Here is a 15511-nt window from a genome sequence, read left to right as displayed (position 1 = left end):
TAGCTATCAGAAGATTTTCTCTAATGGTACCCATTTGGTTGGCCATGGAGCCCTCTGGAATGGCACCTCCACTGCAGCATATATAGACCTCTGCCCACCTGAACCCCACTCAGTTGTTTTTTGCCTCCAATGATGGTCATTTGAGCTTCTGACCTCTTACTTTGCGAGTTGTTAGTCCCTATAGTTTATAGTTCTTTGTAGGTCTTTGCGGTATAGATTAGTTCTTATTAGTTTTTCTCTTAGTAGTAATTAGTTTGGAGGTGTGGGTGGTATGCTTATGTCCAGTGGAGATCCACATGCTGACTACCTGAAGTTTCTGGGATAAGTGCAAAGATAAGTGCAATATTTGCAGGAGACTTAAGCCAAGAATTAAAAGAGCAATCAACGGCTTAAACTTCTGCTCATGAAATTGGCACTTTGGCCACTGCCTTGGGATGCGATCCCAACTCCAGGACCATTGGAGGTCTCGGTACTACATGAGTGGAGAAATCACCACTCTCTCATAAATATGACCTGGCATCAGTCTACCCAGCACCAATCTCATTCCCCGGTGCTGTGGAAAAAGAGGAGGATTGACTGGGGTTGTTCCCCCCTCCAAAAGGTCTAGCAAGGCACTGGAGTCGACCCGCACTATGCCAAGCCTACCTAGGCTAAGTACCTCAGTCTAGGCACCATTGACACTGGCACCTCAGACAAGACCCATCAGCTCTGGTGTCAGTGGACTCTGATGTGAGCACTGCATATTTTCGAGGTCTCTTGGTACCTCATTGAACATAGGGCACTGGGTCTGTTTGAGTCATTGCTGCCCCCTTCATCTGCCACACAGGTGGCACTGCTGAGTGTACTGACTTCAACAGCACTTCCTGAGTCCTTGACCTAAGCTCCTTCAGTCTGCCACCATTGGTAATTTTAGAACCTATGTCTTTTCCCGTCTGGCTCTGCTCCTTGGTCAGCATTGGAGTACGTCTGACTCTGAAGCTGAGTCCTTCATGTCCAGGAGCCCTTGGTACTACTTCTGGCACCGTTCCTGGCATAGGTATCCCTATGCACCTGTGTTACCGCTACATTCCTTGTCTCCCCAATAGCAGGTGCCTATGCAATAGCCCAGAACCCTTTTGGATTCCAAGGGAAAGGGCTGTTCTCTAGGGCTATTTCCATGGCCCACCCAGGCTGAGCACCTTACTCTGCTTCATCAATGGCTCCAGCCCCACATCGTACATCTGAGAACCCTGGGGGCCAAAGCAGGGAAGGGACATCGGTGCCACGACCTAAGATGACCCTCCCTAAATAACCATCTGATATGGACATTTTGGGGGAACCTACAGGCCAGGTAGACCCTGTTCTTCTTCGAGTGATGTCCCCGTGGGTGCTCCACTGAAGGTGTCGGGCTTGTCCCAGCGCCACAAACGGAAAGTTTTTGCCAGCAGTAGCCCCCTCCGGAGGACCGCGCATGCGCAGAAGTGCCTCACACCGTTCGCGCTCTTTTCTGCGTTGAGCGGTCCGACGCGCAAGTTCCTCCTAACTGTCCACGGTCGCAGATGGAGTTAGAGCACGCTCCTCCTTTTCTGAGGATAATTAAGATTATTAGTATCACTAGTTCTATTCCCAGTTAGCCCCTTCTCTGTATTATTAGCTTTAGATAGTTAGTTAATTGTTTAAAAAAAAAAAAAAAAAAAGTTAAAGTTAATTGTTAGTTAGAATTGGTGGCCTTCCTAGGCCTCTACGAACCGGCCCCTCTAGTGCCGTGGTCATGCCTGGATCGCCCGGCTTCAAGAAGTGCGCCTCTTGCGCCGACCCTATGTCCGCCTTGGACGGACACTCCCGCTGCATCTGCTGTCTGGGAGAAGGCCATATTCCACAAAAATGCAGTCATTGCTCGAAGCTGACTGCTCGGGCTAGGCGTGACAGAGAAATGCGCCTGAAAATGTTGCTTTTTAATAAGGCACTCCAACCCCTGTCAACGGAGCACCGGGAGGCTTCAGTCCCACGTAAGTCTCGGTTTGGAAAAAGCTCCGCTCCCTCTAGGAGCGTAAGTGCAGAAGAAGCACAGAGCTCATCGGGCTTCCCTCCCAGACAGGGAGCGGATAAGGTACTTAAAGCCCGCAGTACATCAGCGCCTAGTCCCACGCTCTCCGTACCACCGGCACCGACAGTGCGCCTGGAGTCGGCACCGTCATCTACGGCACCGAGCCTCCACGCGGCACCGCTTTCCATCACGGGCACCGGGGCATCGACCGGCACCGTCGAAACACCTGCCGGCGAGGGTGGAGCCGGCACCGACGGGCGGCATTGCGCCATCAGCTAAAACGGTACCGATAGCCAGCCCGGTGCCAAGAGATCAAGAGGCCCGCTGGTCTGACCCAGCGCCGAGGAAGCAATCGGCGTCGAGACCAACCCGTTCAAGGGCTGGGGAGCAACCCATATGTCAGAGAGAACACCAGCACAGCTCTGTCGCACCAATCTCTGCGGAGCCTGCTCCCGCGGCCCAACAAATTACTGCATCAGGAGGGGATACGGCACCGCCATCCCCAACCTCGGTGCCAAGGTCGCCGCACCTCTCCGATTCTGTCTTAATCGTATCGGTCCAGGGCAGCCCAGTCTCAATGGCTCCTCCACCTAAGAGTATTCCAACTAAGGCACAGAGGAAAACACACCATGTCCGTACGCCTTCCTCCAGCCCGGGCAGAGCAGTCTTCTCTCCTGAACCTTCTCTCTCACCTCGTCATAGGGGACAACATTTCTGCAATCATTCTCCCTCTCGACACTACCGGCAATCCTCGAGACGGTCCTTCTCACCTCGCTACTGCTACTCATACTATTCGAGGTCTCCATCTCACTATTCCTGCCGCTCACGATCTCCACGATCACCCTCCCACACGTATTATCACCATCGCAGGAGCGCCACCTCACGTTCACCTGTCTACTTGCATCACGATTATCACCGCCGGCGAGACACCCCGCACTATCGTGACCGCTCCCCCACAAGGTTCTTACAACCCTCGCCTCCGCAGGAGCGTCGATCATACCACGGCCAGAAACCCAAGACTCCATCCCACCGGCGCAGCGCCCCCCAACGCCCACCGGTGATGCCTCACATGGAGGCGCTCCTCAATCCCCGGTAACACACCAACAGCCTACGGGTTCCCCGACGGACCTCTCCTCCTCCCCAGATGATGCAGTTTTTAATGATGAGCCCTCTCTGGGGGATGATTATAAACAATTTCACAAGCTTTTTAAAAGGGTCGCCTATTCACAGAACCTACATGCTGCGGAAGCACCTCAGAAGCAGCACGCGCTCCTTAGGAACCTTCAACAATCCAGCAAATCAAAGCTGGCCCTTCCTTTCGACGCGGCAATCCTTGAAATCTCCAACAACCTCTGGCAGACGCCAGCATCCGCGCCTCCTACAAACAAGCGCATAGATAGGAAATACTTCATTGATGCAAAGGATGCGCAATTTCTTTTCACCCATCCCGCCCCCAACTCTATCGTCGTTGAAGCTGCCCAACAAAAGGTGAAGTCTACGCAATCTAGAAATTCTGCGGCGGACAAGGAAGCGAAGCGTTTGGACCTTCTCGGCAGAAAGGTCTATTCGTCTGCTACTGCCACCCTGAGAATGGCCAACTACTCCGCCCAGCTCGCTAACCACAATTTCGACAACTACTCTAAGCTGGCTCCCCTTATACATCATTTACCGGAGTCCAAGAGAGAGGTACTAAAATCCATCGTGCAAGAGGGCTATATGGCGGCCCGCACCGCAGTCCAGATCTCTCTCGATATTGCTGATTCCGCTTCCCGCACCACGGCGACGTCTATCGTCATGCGGCATGCCTCTTGGCTATACCTGGCATCCGTACCCAAGGACTTATAACCCAAGGTGGAGGACCTCCCCTTTGACTGTGCCTCGTTGTTCGCGCAGAACACCGATCAAGTTTTCCATTCGGGAAAGGATTCCCGAACTACATTGAGAACCCTTGGCATGTATACCCCGCCTTTCAGGCGCAAGAGAGCTTGGCCCTACAATAGGCAGAGGCCCTCCTCCTCCTATACTGCCCAGCGCTTTAGACCATACGAGCAACACAGGCAGAGGCAGCGCCCTCAGCGGCGGCGACAACCACCCAATAAGCCGCACAACCAGCAACAACCTCGACAGCAGGTTTGACGCCCTTGTCGAGGGAATGCGCGCCATACCCTTGTTGGAACCCTACCCGCAGGTATCCAAGTTATTCCAGTACCGCCTGAGACCCTACTACCGCCATTGGTTCGCCATCACCATGGACCGTTGGGTCAGGGAGATAGTCACTTCCGGCCTCACTATCCCCTTCACCACCCTCCCTCCCTCCAACCCTCCATCCCCGTCCCTTTTCAGGGACCCCTCTCACGACATTCTACTGCGCCAGGAGGTCACGCGCCTACTTACTACCGGGGCAGTGGAGGAGGTTCCTTCCCACTTCAGAGGCAAAGGCTTCTACTCCCGGTACTTCCTCACGCGCAAGAAGTCCGGCGGCTGGAGACCAATCTTAGACCTGCGTGGCCTCAACCGCTACCTACGGAAGCAAAAATTCAAAATGGTTACTCTGGGTTCCATCATACCATCACTACATCAAGGGGATTGGTTCGCATCTCCAAGACGCGTACTTTCATATCTCCGTCCACCCGGTACACAGGAGATTTCTATGTTTTACCCTAGGCACCGACCACTACCAATATACCGTACTTCCTTTCGGTCTTTCTGCGGCTCCCAGGGTATTCTCAAAGACCCTAGCAGTGGTAGCCGCATAGCTCCGACGCATTGGCATCACCATCTTCCCCTATCTCGACGATTGTCTGCTCAGGGCCCCTTCCATGCAACAGATCGGAACGGCAGTTACCATCGCGAGAGACATCTTCAAAGCTCTAGGACTGGTAATCAACGTACCAAAATCGTCTCTGATTCCGTCCCAGTCCATCGAGTTCATCGGGGCCAGGATAGACTCTATAACCGCCAAAGCGTACTTACCCACAGGCAGAGCCCACGCCATCCGAGACCTAGTGAATGTCCTGCGCACCGCTCCGGCGGTCTCGTTCCTTACATGCCTGAAGTTATTAGGTCACATGGCTTCTACGACGTATGTCGTCGCACATTCGCGTCTCCGCATGCGGTGTCTTCAGCACTGGCTCCAGATAGTATACACTCCCAGCATCACCGATATACACAAGATGGCATCCATTCCCGCTTGCGTCAAAGACTCACTGACGTGGTGGCTCGATCCAACCAAAGTACTTGTCGGTGTCCCATTCTGCACTCCAGCTCCATCTCTACAAATTACCACCGACGCATCCCTCGTGGTCTGGGGTGCTCACATGCTACAACATCAGGTCCGAGGTCTATGGTCTTACCAAGAAGCCCTACTCCACATAAACTTCCTGGAGCTCAGGGCAGTTTTCAATGCATGCCGTCACTTTGTTCATCACATCCAAGGCGCCTCAGTACAGATTCTTACGGACAACATCTGCACCGTATACTATATCAATCGCCAGGGCGGAGCAAGATCCAGAACCCTGTGTGCAGCATCAATACGCCTTTGGAACTGGGCAATTCGCCACGGCATCACGCTCAAAGCTGCTTACCTACTGGGCAAGAGCAATACCATTGCGGACACACTGAGCAGATCTTTCCACTCCCAACACGAATGGGAGCTTCTCGATGAGGTAGTCCGTGGCCTCTTCCAATTATGGGGTCACCCGCAAGTGGACCTCTTTGCCGCTCGAGACAACAAGAAATGCCGTTCTTACTGCTCGAGGGCTGGCATAGGCAGTGGATCGATAGGAGATGCCTTTCTGCTTCATTGGGGGAAGTACCGTCTTCTATACGCCTTTCCCCCAATTCCCCTTATCCCTCGGGTGATAGAGAAGATACTGGCGGACGCAGCAACAGTAATCATGGTCGCTCCCTTTTGGCCCCGTCAGACCTGGCTGCCGCAACTTATGCACATATCGAGCTCTCGGCCGCTCCAGCTCCCGCAGCAGCCCAACCTCCTCTCCCAGCAGCACGGCACCCTTCTCCACCCCAGTGTCAACCGGCTGCACCTAACAGCATGGCTCCTGACTGGCTCCAAGGACCGGAATTAACCTGTTCCCAAGCAGTCAGAGAAGTCTTCATACAAAGCAGGTGCCAATCCACCAGGAGATCCTACCTCTACAAGTGGCGGCGCTTTCACACGTGGTGCCACTCACAGGACACGGACCCTCGAAGTGCACCTATACAATCAATCCTGAACTATATGCTCTACTTACGCTCACATAGCTTGGCGGTAACTTCACTTAAGGTTCATCTGGCTGCAATCTCAGCTTTTCATTCTCCCATAGACGGATCTTCTGTCTTTGCACATCCACTAGCGAAGAGGTTCATGAAGGGAATTACCAACCTTTACCCAACATACAGGCCCACTCCTCAGCCCTGGGACCTTGCCTTGGTGTTGGACACTCTCACTCGGCCACCATTTGAACCGCTGGCAACTTGTGACATGCAAACTCTCACCACTAAGTTCGCCTTTCTCCCGGTGATCACGTCGGCCCACCGCGTTTCTGAACTTGCGGCACTTTCCGCTGATCCCCCGTATACGTTATTCACCCAACAGGGGGTCACATTGCGCTGTCACCCAGCCTTCTTGCCAAAAGTCAATTCTCCATTCCACGTCAACGAGCCCATGGTTTTTCCCATTTTCTTTCCAAAACCACACGCTAACCCCGAGGAGGCACGTTTGCACACACTAGATATCAGGAGAGCGCTCGCATTCTACTTGGACAGAACGCGCTCTTTTCGAAAGTCTTCACGTCTACTACTATCCCTGGCAACACGCTCTAAGGGCCAACAAATCTCCTCGCAACGAATCTCCTCTCATATTGTAAATTTTATCACTCGCTGTTACACCATCCGCGGCAGACCCCTGCCCTGTAGACCAAAAGCACATTCGACTAGGAGCATGTCCACTTCCATTGCATTCCTGAAGAACGTTTCCCTGCGGGACATATGCCGTGCGGCTACTTGGTCGTCCTCGTCCACGTTTGCTAGGCATTATGCCCTGGACCGCTTCAGGGCTACAGATATAGCAGTCGCTTAAGCAGTTCTCTCTTCTGTGCACAGATAATTCCGAAGCACGTCGTCTCTGTTTGGGCTACTGCTTCCTACTCGCCTTCAGTGGAGCACCCACGGGGACATCACTCGAAGAAGAAGAAACTGTTACTCACCTTGTGCAGTAACATCTGTTCTTCGAGATGTGTGTCCCCGTGGGTGCTCCACGACCCGCCCTCCTTCCTGCTTCAGAACTCTCACGTTTGTATCTTGCAGATGTTCTGGCTAGGAGGAACTGGCGCGTCGGACCGCTCAACGCAGAAAAGAGCGCGAACGGCGCGAGGCACTTCTGCGCATGCGCAGTCCTCCGGAGGGGGCTACTGCTGGCAAAAACTTTCCGTTTGCGGTGCCGGGACGAGCCCGACACCTTCAGTGGAGCACCCACGGGGGGACACATCTCGAAGAACAGATGTTACTGCACAAGGTGAATAACAGTTTCTTCCCCCTGTGCTGTCAACCTTGTCATCACCAGATGAGGCAGTGGCAGTCACCTCTATGTCTACTCCTTTCATGGACTCTTAAGGCCCACTAAGATCTGCTTCAGTGTATGGCCTAGAGTGTCAACCTCTTAGCTGAGAAGTTGGTGGAAGAATGTGACCCGATAATGGATATTCTTTTGCCTGAGGGTCTGGTAATGGTGGAACTACCTCTCATTAAATCCATCCAGACCACTGCCAAGGTGCTCTGGCAGACAGTGCTATTTTGTGCCCTGGGGCAATGAACACCTTTACACCCACCTCAGTGATTAATGTGGTGACCCACTGGGAACACCAAGGACAGCCTTTACCTGCCCCTAAAAATAAGGAGGCCAAGATGCTGAACCTTTTTGGGTGCAAAGTTTATTTGACCGGGGTTTCCAGCTGTGAGTCTCAAACCAGCACACGCTCTTCAGCCATTATGCCTTCAACTTTTGGAACACACCGTGTAAGTTCCAGGAGCTCCTTTCTTTGGATGCCAGGCAGGAGTTTTTGGCAATTCTACAAGAAAGCTTCACGGTTAGCAAAATAGCCACTGCAGGTGGCTCTGGACCTGGATGACTTGGCCACTCAGATTATACCACAGCTGTTGTTGTGCTGGTAGTTCCTGGCTACAGGTGTCTAGTGTCCTGGTGGAGGTGCAGCACATGATACAAGATGTCCCTTTTGATGGTGGGGGCATATTCACCAAAAAGACTGATTTGCGCTTACACAGTCTCAAGGATTTCAGAGTTATGTTGAAGTCCTGTTTAGACTGGCAGCCACCCTCATGTTTCTACTCTGGCCCACCTAGGTAGGATCATGGACATCATAGGGGCAGATGCAACAATAGAAGGGGCCCCTCCTGAATCCTCATTTGTCCAGGGAAAGGGCTCATCTAAGCAGCCACCGGGATCAAAGCCTCGCTTTTGAGGTGTGCTCGGGGACGGAGCACCAGTTACTATCCTGGATCCCTTCCCGCTCTTTGTGAGCCATCTCTCCCACTTCTACTGAGCCTGGTCCCAAATTACGTCAGACTTCTGGGTCTTGAGTATAGAGGGAGTGAGATATTTTATCCAATTCTGTACTCTCCCTTCCTTCCAACCCTCTTCCTCATCTCTCTTCAGGGATCCTTCTCACTAGCAACTCCTTATCTAGGCAGTGCAATCACTCCTCATTCTGGAACTATTGAGGCTTTTCAGGAGTTATGGGGGAGGGATTTACTCCCGGTACTTCCTTATTCCCAACACCAAGGAGGGTCTGCACCCCATTCTAGGCCTCTGGAACTTGAAAGCATTATAAGGAAGCTTGGGTTCCACATGGTCTCCCTGACATCCATAGATCTGGCGTACTGGTTCGCTGCCCTCAACCTCAAAGACACATACTTTCACATTTCCATCATTCCAGAGCTCAGATGTTTCCTCTGCTTTGAAGGGAACCATGGCCACCATTATCAGCACATTGCTTTTCTTTGCCCTATCCATGGTACCTTAAGACTTTACAAAATATACGGCAGTACTGGCCACATTCTTGTGCAAGAACTGGTTGCAGGTCTTTCCCTACCTAGACGACTGGCTCAATGAGGGCAAGTCCAGGGAGCAGGTGCTCCGGCATGTGGAGCTGGTCAAGGCCACATTTTCCTGACTGGGTCTTATCCTGAATGTGCCTGAGTTCTCTCACTCCCATTCAAAGAATCTAGTTCACTGGGGGCCCTTCTTGATTCTACTCATGAGACAGCCTCCCTACCTGAGGCATACTTTCAGGTCATGGTGAGCATCATCACTGAGCTTTGTCAAAGCCCAACCACTACAGTGCACAATTGCAGGAGGCTCCTAAGAGATGTCCTCTTGCACCCAGGTCCTCTGTTATGCTCGGCTCTGCCTCTGCCCACTGTTAGTGTGGCTGGCATCAGTATACAAGCCCTCCCAGGACTCCCTGGATTGGCTAGTCACTCTGAATCTGGCAACCCTGGACTCCCATGATTGGTGGGTCCAGCCTCAGGTAGTATGTGTAGGGTCCCTTTTACCAGGTCACAACTGGTGATAACTCTGGTTACAGACACCCTGGACATGGGTTAGAGAGCACACCTGAACAACCTTTGGACCAAAGGCATGTGATCACTTATAGAACTATAGATGCACATTAGTGTCAGGGAACTCAGGGCAGTTCGCTTTGCTTGCCAGGTATTTCTCCCACCCCTCCCTTGGGACAAGTGTGTCCTGGTCCTTGATGAGCTAGTCTAGGTAGGGGAAGATTTGCAACCAGTTCCTGCACAGGAATTCAGCCACCACAGCAATGTTCTATATCAATTGATGGGGTGATGCTTGCTACTCTCCCCTATGCCAGCTTATGGGACTTCTGCATTCAACACAAAATACAACTTAAGTCTCGTTCCTTTCTGATACTCAGAACAGCCTCATGGATCACCTCAGCTGGTCATTCCATTTTCATGAGAGGTCTCTCAAGGACGTGGCCCTCACCATCTTTCTCAGCTGGGGTCGTCCCCAGGTGGACCTGTTTGCGATCCACTACAGAAAGTGCATTTTGCTCTGCTTATTCCAGTGCCACAGCCAGGGGTGGTGGACACTTTCCATCTCTCGCGAATGGGCCAGCTGTTATATGCATGTCCCCCATTCCCACTTATACACAGAGTCCTCCTCAAGATTCTCCAAGACAAAGCAGCGGCTATACTCATAGTGCCCACATGGCCTGGGCAGCACTAGTTCACCACACTGCTGTCCCTGTTTGTAGACAGATTGATGTCACCTACCCTGCCCTGAGACCTCGTAATGCAGGACCACGGGCAACTGTAGTACCTGAACCTAAAAATTGCTCCACCTTACAGCGTGGAAGCTCCATGGTTAAATCATCTAAAGCTGCAGCGTTCAGATTCAGTCAAGGAGGTTTTACTGGGCAGCTGTAAGCCCTCTACTAGGGCTACTTATCTTGCAGAAGGGAAATGGTTTTTCCTTTGGTTCCTCCATAAGAGTGTGCCCCTACATCAGGCCATTCTGCCCCTCCTACTGGACTATCAGGTGAAGAAGAAACACTAGGGTCTAGCTGTGTCATCCATTAAGGTCCACCTGGCTGCAATTTAAGCTTTCCATCCAGGCACAGTGACAAAGTTTCTCTTTGGAGATTTGTGAAGGGACTCACTTTCTCATGGGTGCCCCTTTGTGGCTGAGGATGTGTCTGCCACTTATCCGTCCCGGCTGTCTTCAGGGTTAGAGGTGTCCCTGATGGCTTTCTGGTCTGTTGGTTGGGGACCAGACATCTTCTTATGCCCTTTCTGCTTGTGAAGGAGGTTGAGGGGGGATCAAGGCCCACCCACTCCTCTGGGTCCCGGCTCAGGGACCCTGTACATAGCAGTTGCCTGCTAAGTATCTCCTCTGTTTGCTCCTAACTTGCTTCCTGGGCCACTTCCCCAAGACACTGCTCCATCCAGCCTTGTTTCTCAGGGCTTTGAGGCTCAGCTCTCAATGCACCCTTGCCAGGGTTCTGTAGAGTTTTGTAGTGGCTGGTTTTCTGCTGCTGGACCTGGGTCTCAATTAGGTCTGAAGTTCAGCCCGCACTCAGAGCTGTCCGAGGTGCTGCTGTTCTCCCAGTCAGCCCCTAAATCTGGCTGGGTCGAGCGCCAGTGAGGAACTGCCAGGGCCCTAGTCCTGCAGCTTCTTTTATATCGCCTTGCTGAGCCCTAATTGGCTGCTGCAGAAGCAGCCACTCTAGTCTGCCTGGAGGACTTCTTTCTGCTCTTCTCCCTGGGTTGGTGCACAGTAAGTCCTCCAGCCTGGCTTCAGACCTAGTCCATCCTGTCACAGGATCCTATAGCAGGTCATTCCTCAGGGGATTGGATAAGCTTTACCAACAGGTGAGGCATCCAATACTACTATGGGACTTGAAATTGTCTGTTGTTTACTAGCTTTCTGTCCTACATCTCATATAAAATGGCCTTCCTGGTAGCAATTACCTCTGCCAGGCAGGTATCGGAATTGTGGGCCCTTATCTCTGAACCCCCATATACTGATAAAGTGCAGCTGTAACTTTTCCCCACCTTCCTGCCAAAGACTGTGTCATCATGCCATGTCAATCAGGACATTTTTCTCCCTGTCTTCTTCCCAAAGCCCCATGGCACTGCCAGGGACAGAGTGCTGCACTCTTTCTATGCAAAGTGTGCCTTTGTCTTTTGTATCAAGCATACCACGTCATACCACAAATTGCCACAGCTCTTTGTCGCTATCATGGACCACATGAAAGGACTCCCAGTTATATCCCAGCAGCTTTTGTCCTGGATCACTTCATATATTAAACTTTGTTACAACCTAGCCAAGGTGTTGGCTCCATCTCTGACAGTGCCCTCTATCAGGGTACATGCTTCTTTTGTGGCATTTCTAGTACAGGTCCTTATTCAGGACCTTTTCAGGGTGGTGATGTGGTCCTCTGTGCACACCTTTGCATTACACCATCACCCAGCAGGCATGTGATGATACTGCATTCGTGAGGGCAGTACTGCAATCAGCAACACATTGAGGTCCAACCCTTCCATACAAACTGCGGGTAAGTTACATATTGGAATGCACATGAGCAATCACTCCAAGAAGAAAAAAATGGTTATGTACCTTTCGTAACTCTTGTTCTTCAAGATGTGTTGCTCATGTCCATTCCAGACTCTCCTCCCTTCCCCTTTCTGACTATTCCAGCAAGAAGGAACTGAGCAGGGATTGGGTTGGCAAGAGTCTTTATATACTGCAATGGAGGTACCACTTCAGGGGGCTCCATAGCTGTTAAGGAAAATCTTCCAACGGCCATGCACGCAGCTTGCATGCTCACATATTGGAATGGACATGAGGAATGCATCTCAAAGAGCAACAGTTATGAAAGGTAGATAACTTTTTTATAATTTTAGGGTTAAAAAGTACTTGTTGCTTTGTCTCTCTTTTATGTAGATTACAAAAGTGTGCAAATTCAACTAAAGATACCAAATTGAGAGGTAAGTTCAATGCTAATTTTTGGCAACATGAATTAATAATTAATGAATGGTGATAAAGGCAATAAATATAATATTTTTTCAGATCTTCTAATGTATGGTGTGGCTTATCATCATGCTGGCATGGAGATATCTGATAGAAAAATAATTGAAGGAGCTTTTACCATGGGAATCTTACCAGTACTTTGTAAGTTAAATTTAAACTTTTGAAAGTCAAAACATTGTTACTATATTTTCTCTCTAAAAATATATTGAGATTTGTATTTGGAAAAAGTAAACATGATTCTTTCACTTGTCATGAACAGTGTTCCCTGTAAGCTGAGTGCTTGGGCGGCTACACAGGCGAGATTCAAATGCAGCCCTGGCTGATTAGCAGAATGCCTGCAGCCAGTAGCATGTATTTCTACTGGTGGTGCACATCTGCCAATGCATCACTGCACATCATAAAATTTAGTCTGCAGAAGGATGAAAAAATTAGAGGGAACGTTGGTTATGCAATCCAGGATGATAGCTAGTATGGTTCTGCAGCCTGCATATGAGTAGGTCAATTTGCTTCAAAAAGTATGTAGAACATTTTAAGTAAACTCCAGAATTAATGATGATAATACTCATATGAGGCTGCATGTGTGGATCTGTAATTTAGAGTTTGAGCCTGCTTTCTTCTTGCATTCATAATTCTCATTAGCTACAGTTTTTCTTTTCTCTTCAAAATAAATTCTGATCAGAAATTACTTTTTCATTGAGAAAGAATAATACCAATTGAAAATGGAACACCAACTCTTTAGTTTTAAGGATGTTATCCTATTCTTAGAGAAAATTAATTAAATGTGAAAAATGTTATCTAAATATGATTAACTTCTTTAGATAAATGAATACACTTCTTGTGAGTTTCTAATATGTCTTTTGTGTTTGATGCTGCTTTAGCTATCTGTTGTGTGGCCAGACCTAGTAGTCAGAACCTAAAGTCTACAGTTACAATGCAGGAATCATGAATCAGTTGATATCGGGAGTTCAGAATCAGGAGACAAACTAGAAATCGTTACCACATATCATAGAATCATAGAACACTAGAACTGGAAGGGACCTCGAGTCATCGAGTCTAATCCCCTGCCCTCATGGCAGGATCCAGTACCATCTAGACGATCCCTGATAGATGTCTATCTAACCTGCTCTTAAATATCTCCAGAAATGGCGATTCTACAACCTCCCTAGGCAACTTATTTCAGTGTTTAACCACCCCGACAGAAAGTTTTTCCTAATTTTCAACCTAAACCTCCCTTGCTGCAGTTTAAGACCATTGCTTTTTCTTCGAGTGATGCCCCGGTTGATGCTTTACTGTAGGTTCTGGGCTTGCCCCAGAGCCGCAGGACAGAGATCTTCAAGAGCTGTTGTCGGCTGGACTGTGCATGCGCAGGGGCGTCTCGCAGCGTTTGTGCTCTCCTGCGCTGTGCGATCCAGTTCTAACCAGTTCCTCTAAACCATCTCAGGCTGCAGACAGAGCAACTTCTCTCTCCCTCATTCTCAACACTTTGTGAGACAAAACCAGTTAATTTCTTCAGTTATACTCGTTTCTCGTTATTACTCGCTTATCTATTGACGTTCCAGTTTAAAAAAAAAACTTTAATAGTATATATCATTAAGTTTCCGTTCTTCCCTCTTTCTTTTGTTATAGCCCTTCGGTACTTGTATATAGTTCACCCTCCGTTCTTATATTAAAAAAAAAAAAAGAAAGAAAGAAAAAAAGGGTGAGAGAGGAAAAATACCGGGTTACCCAAGATTTAAAAAATACTCCCTTTGCAGTGATACCATGCCTGCCTCAGATAGCTATGTGGCATGTATCCGCTGCCTCGGTGAGAGCCACGTACCACAAAAGTGTGTACACTGCTTGAAACTCACGGCTAGTGCTCGCTGTGAGAGGGAAATGAGGCTCTGGATGATCCTCTTCGATAAGGCTTTCCAGCCTGAGGGATCATCCTCCCCACCTGGAACCAGTCAACAATCTCAAAAGAAAAGGGCCTCCTTTCCGATTAGGGTGCCTTCAAAAAAGTCTAAGCCCTCCCCCTCTAGATCTCTGCCTTTAACTTCTCATGGCAGAACTAGCACAGGGTCTAAGCCAGGCACTTTGGGTATGAGTGCCCGTATAACTTCAAGTGCAACCAAAAAGGTTGATCCTCCCGGGACTTTGCACCACTTGGCCACAACTTCATCAGCGGCGGCACTGACGGTATCCACACCGAAGCCATCGGCACCGCCTGTGGCAATGAAGTCACGTGCACAGTCAACACCAGCACCGGAGGGATCACTGTCTTGTCAAACGGACCTCGATGTGCGGCTGAGAGGCACCGACCTCGATGTGGGGCCAAGAGGCACAGACCTCAGCATGGGGGCAAGAAGCACCAACTTTGCCTCATGAGCAAGTGGCACTGGACTCGGGGCCAGAGTGCACGGAGACAATTTCAGCACCACAGCATGAGGTGATCATGCCTGGGGATGTCTCCCCACTAGGTCACCTAAGGCAGTTCCAGGACCTTTTTAAGAAAGTGGTAATTTCTCAGGAAATACAACTAATGGAGATTAAGGGGAAGCAACATTGCCTCCTTAAAATCCTACAAACAGAACGCCAAGTTGGCTATACCCTCGGACGAAGCCATCTTGGAAATGGCCAATGAGCTATGGCAAACCCCAGCATCTGCCCTTCCAACTAATAAACGGGCTGATAAAAAGTATGGTACTTTGTGCCTCCAAAAAGGGTCTGAGTTCTTATTTACCCACCCTCAGCCCAACTCCCTTGTACACGGTGCATCAAAGAGCAAAGGCGCCACAATATAAAAGCAACGCAGCAGACAGGGAGGTGAAGAGGCTCGATTTATTTGGGAGGAAGGTATACACATCCTCAATCTTATTTCTCAGAATAGCCAACTACCTCGTGCATTTATCTAATCACAACATTGATAATTA

At 49.9% G+C, this 15511-nt stretch overlaps 1 protein-coding gene across 11 annotated transcripts in view; it reads left to right on the top strand.

The window, feature by feature from the left end:
- The window catches only part of HFM1 (helicase for meiosis 1), a 155894-nt gene that overhangs the window by 39959 nt on the left and 100424 nt on the right, over positions 1–15511 (top strand). For all 11 annotated transcript variants that reach the window (XM_075936496.1, XM_075936499.1, XM_075936502.1 and 8 more), the window contains 2 exons: positions 12513–12556; positions 12639–12740. In XM_075936496.1, coding sequence (XP_075792611.1) covers positions 12513–12556; positions 12639–12740 — 146 coding nt within the window. The remainder of the gene's footprint in view (positions 1–12512; positions 12557–12638; positions 12741–15511) is intronic.

The sequence above is a fragment of the Pelodiscus sinensis genome, chromosome 9 (genome assembly GCF_049634645.1).
Source record: "Pelodiscus sinensis isolate JC-2024 chromosome 9, ASM4963464v1, whole genome shotgun sequence".
Lineage (NCBI taxonomy): Eukaryota > Metazoa > Chordata > Testudines > Trionychidae > Pelodiscus > Pelodiscus sinensis.
This window is presented reverse-complemented; position numbering and strand designations above follow the sequence as displayed.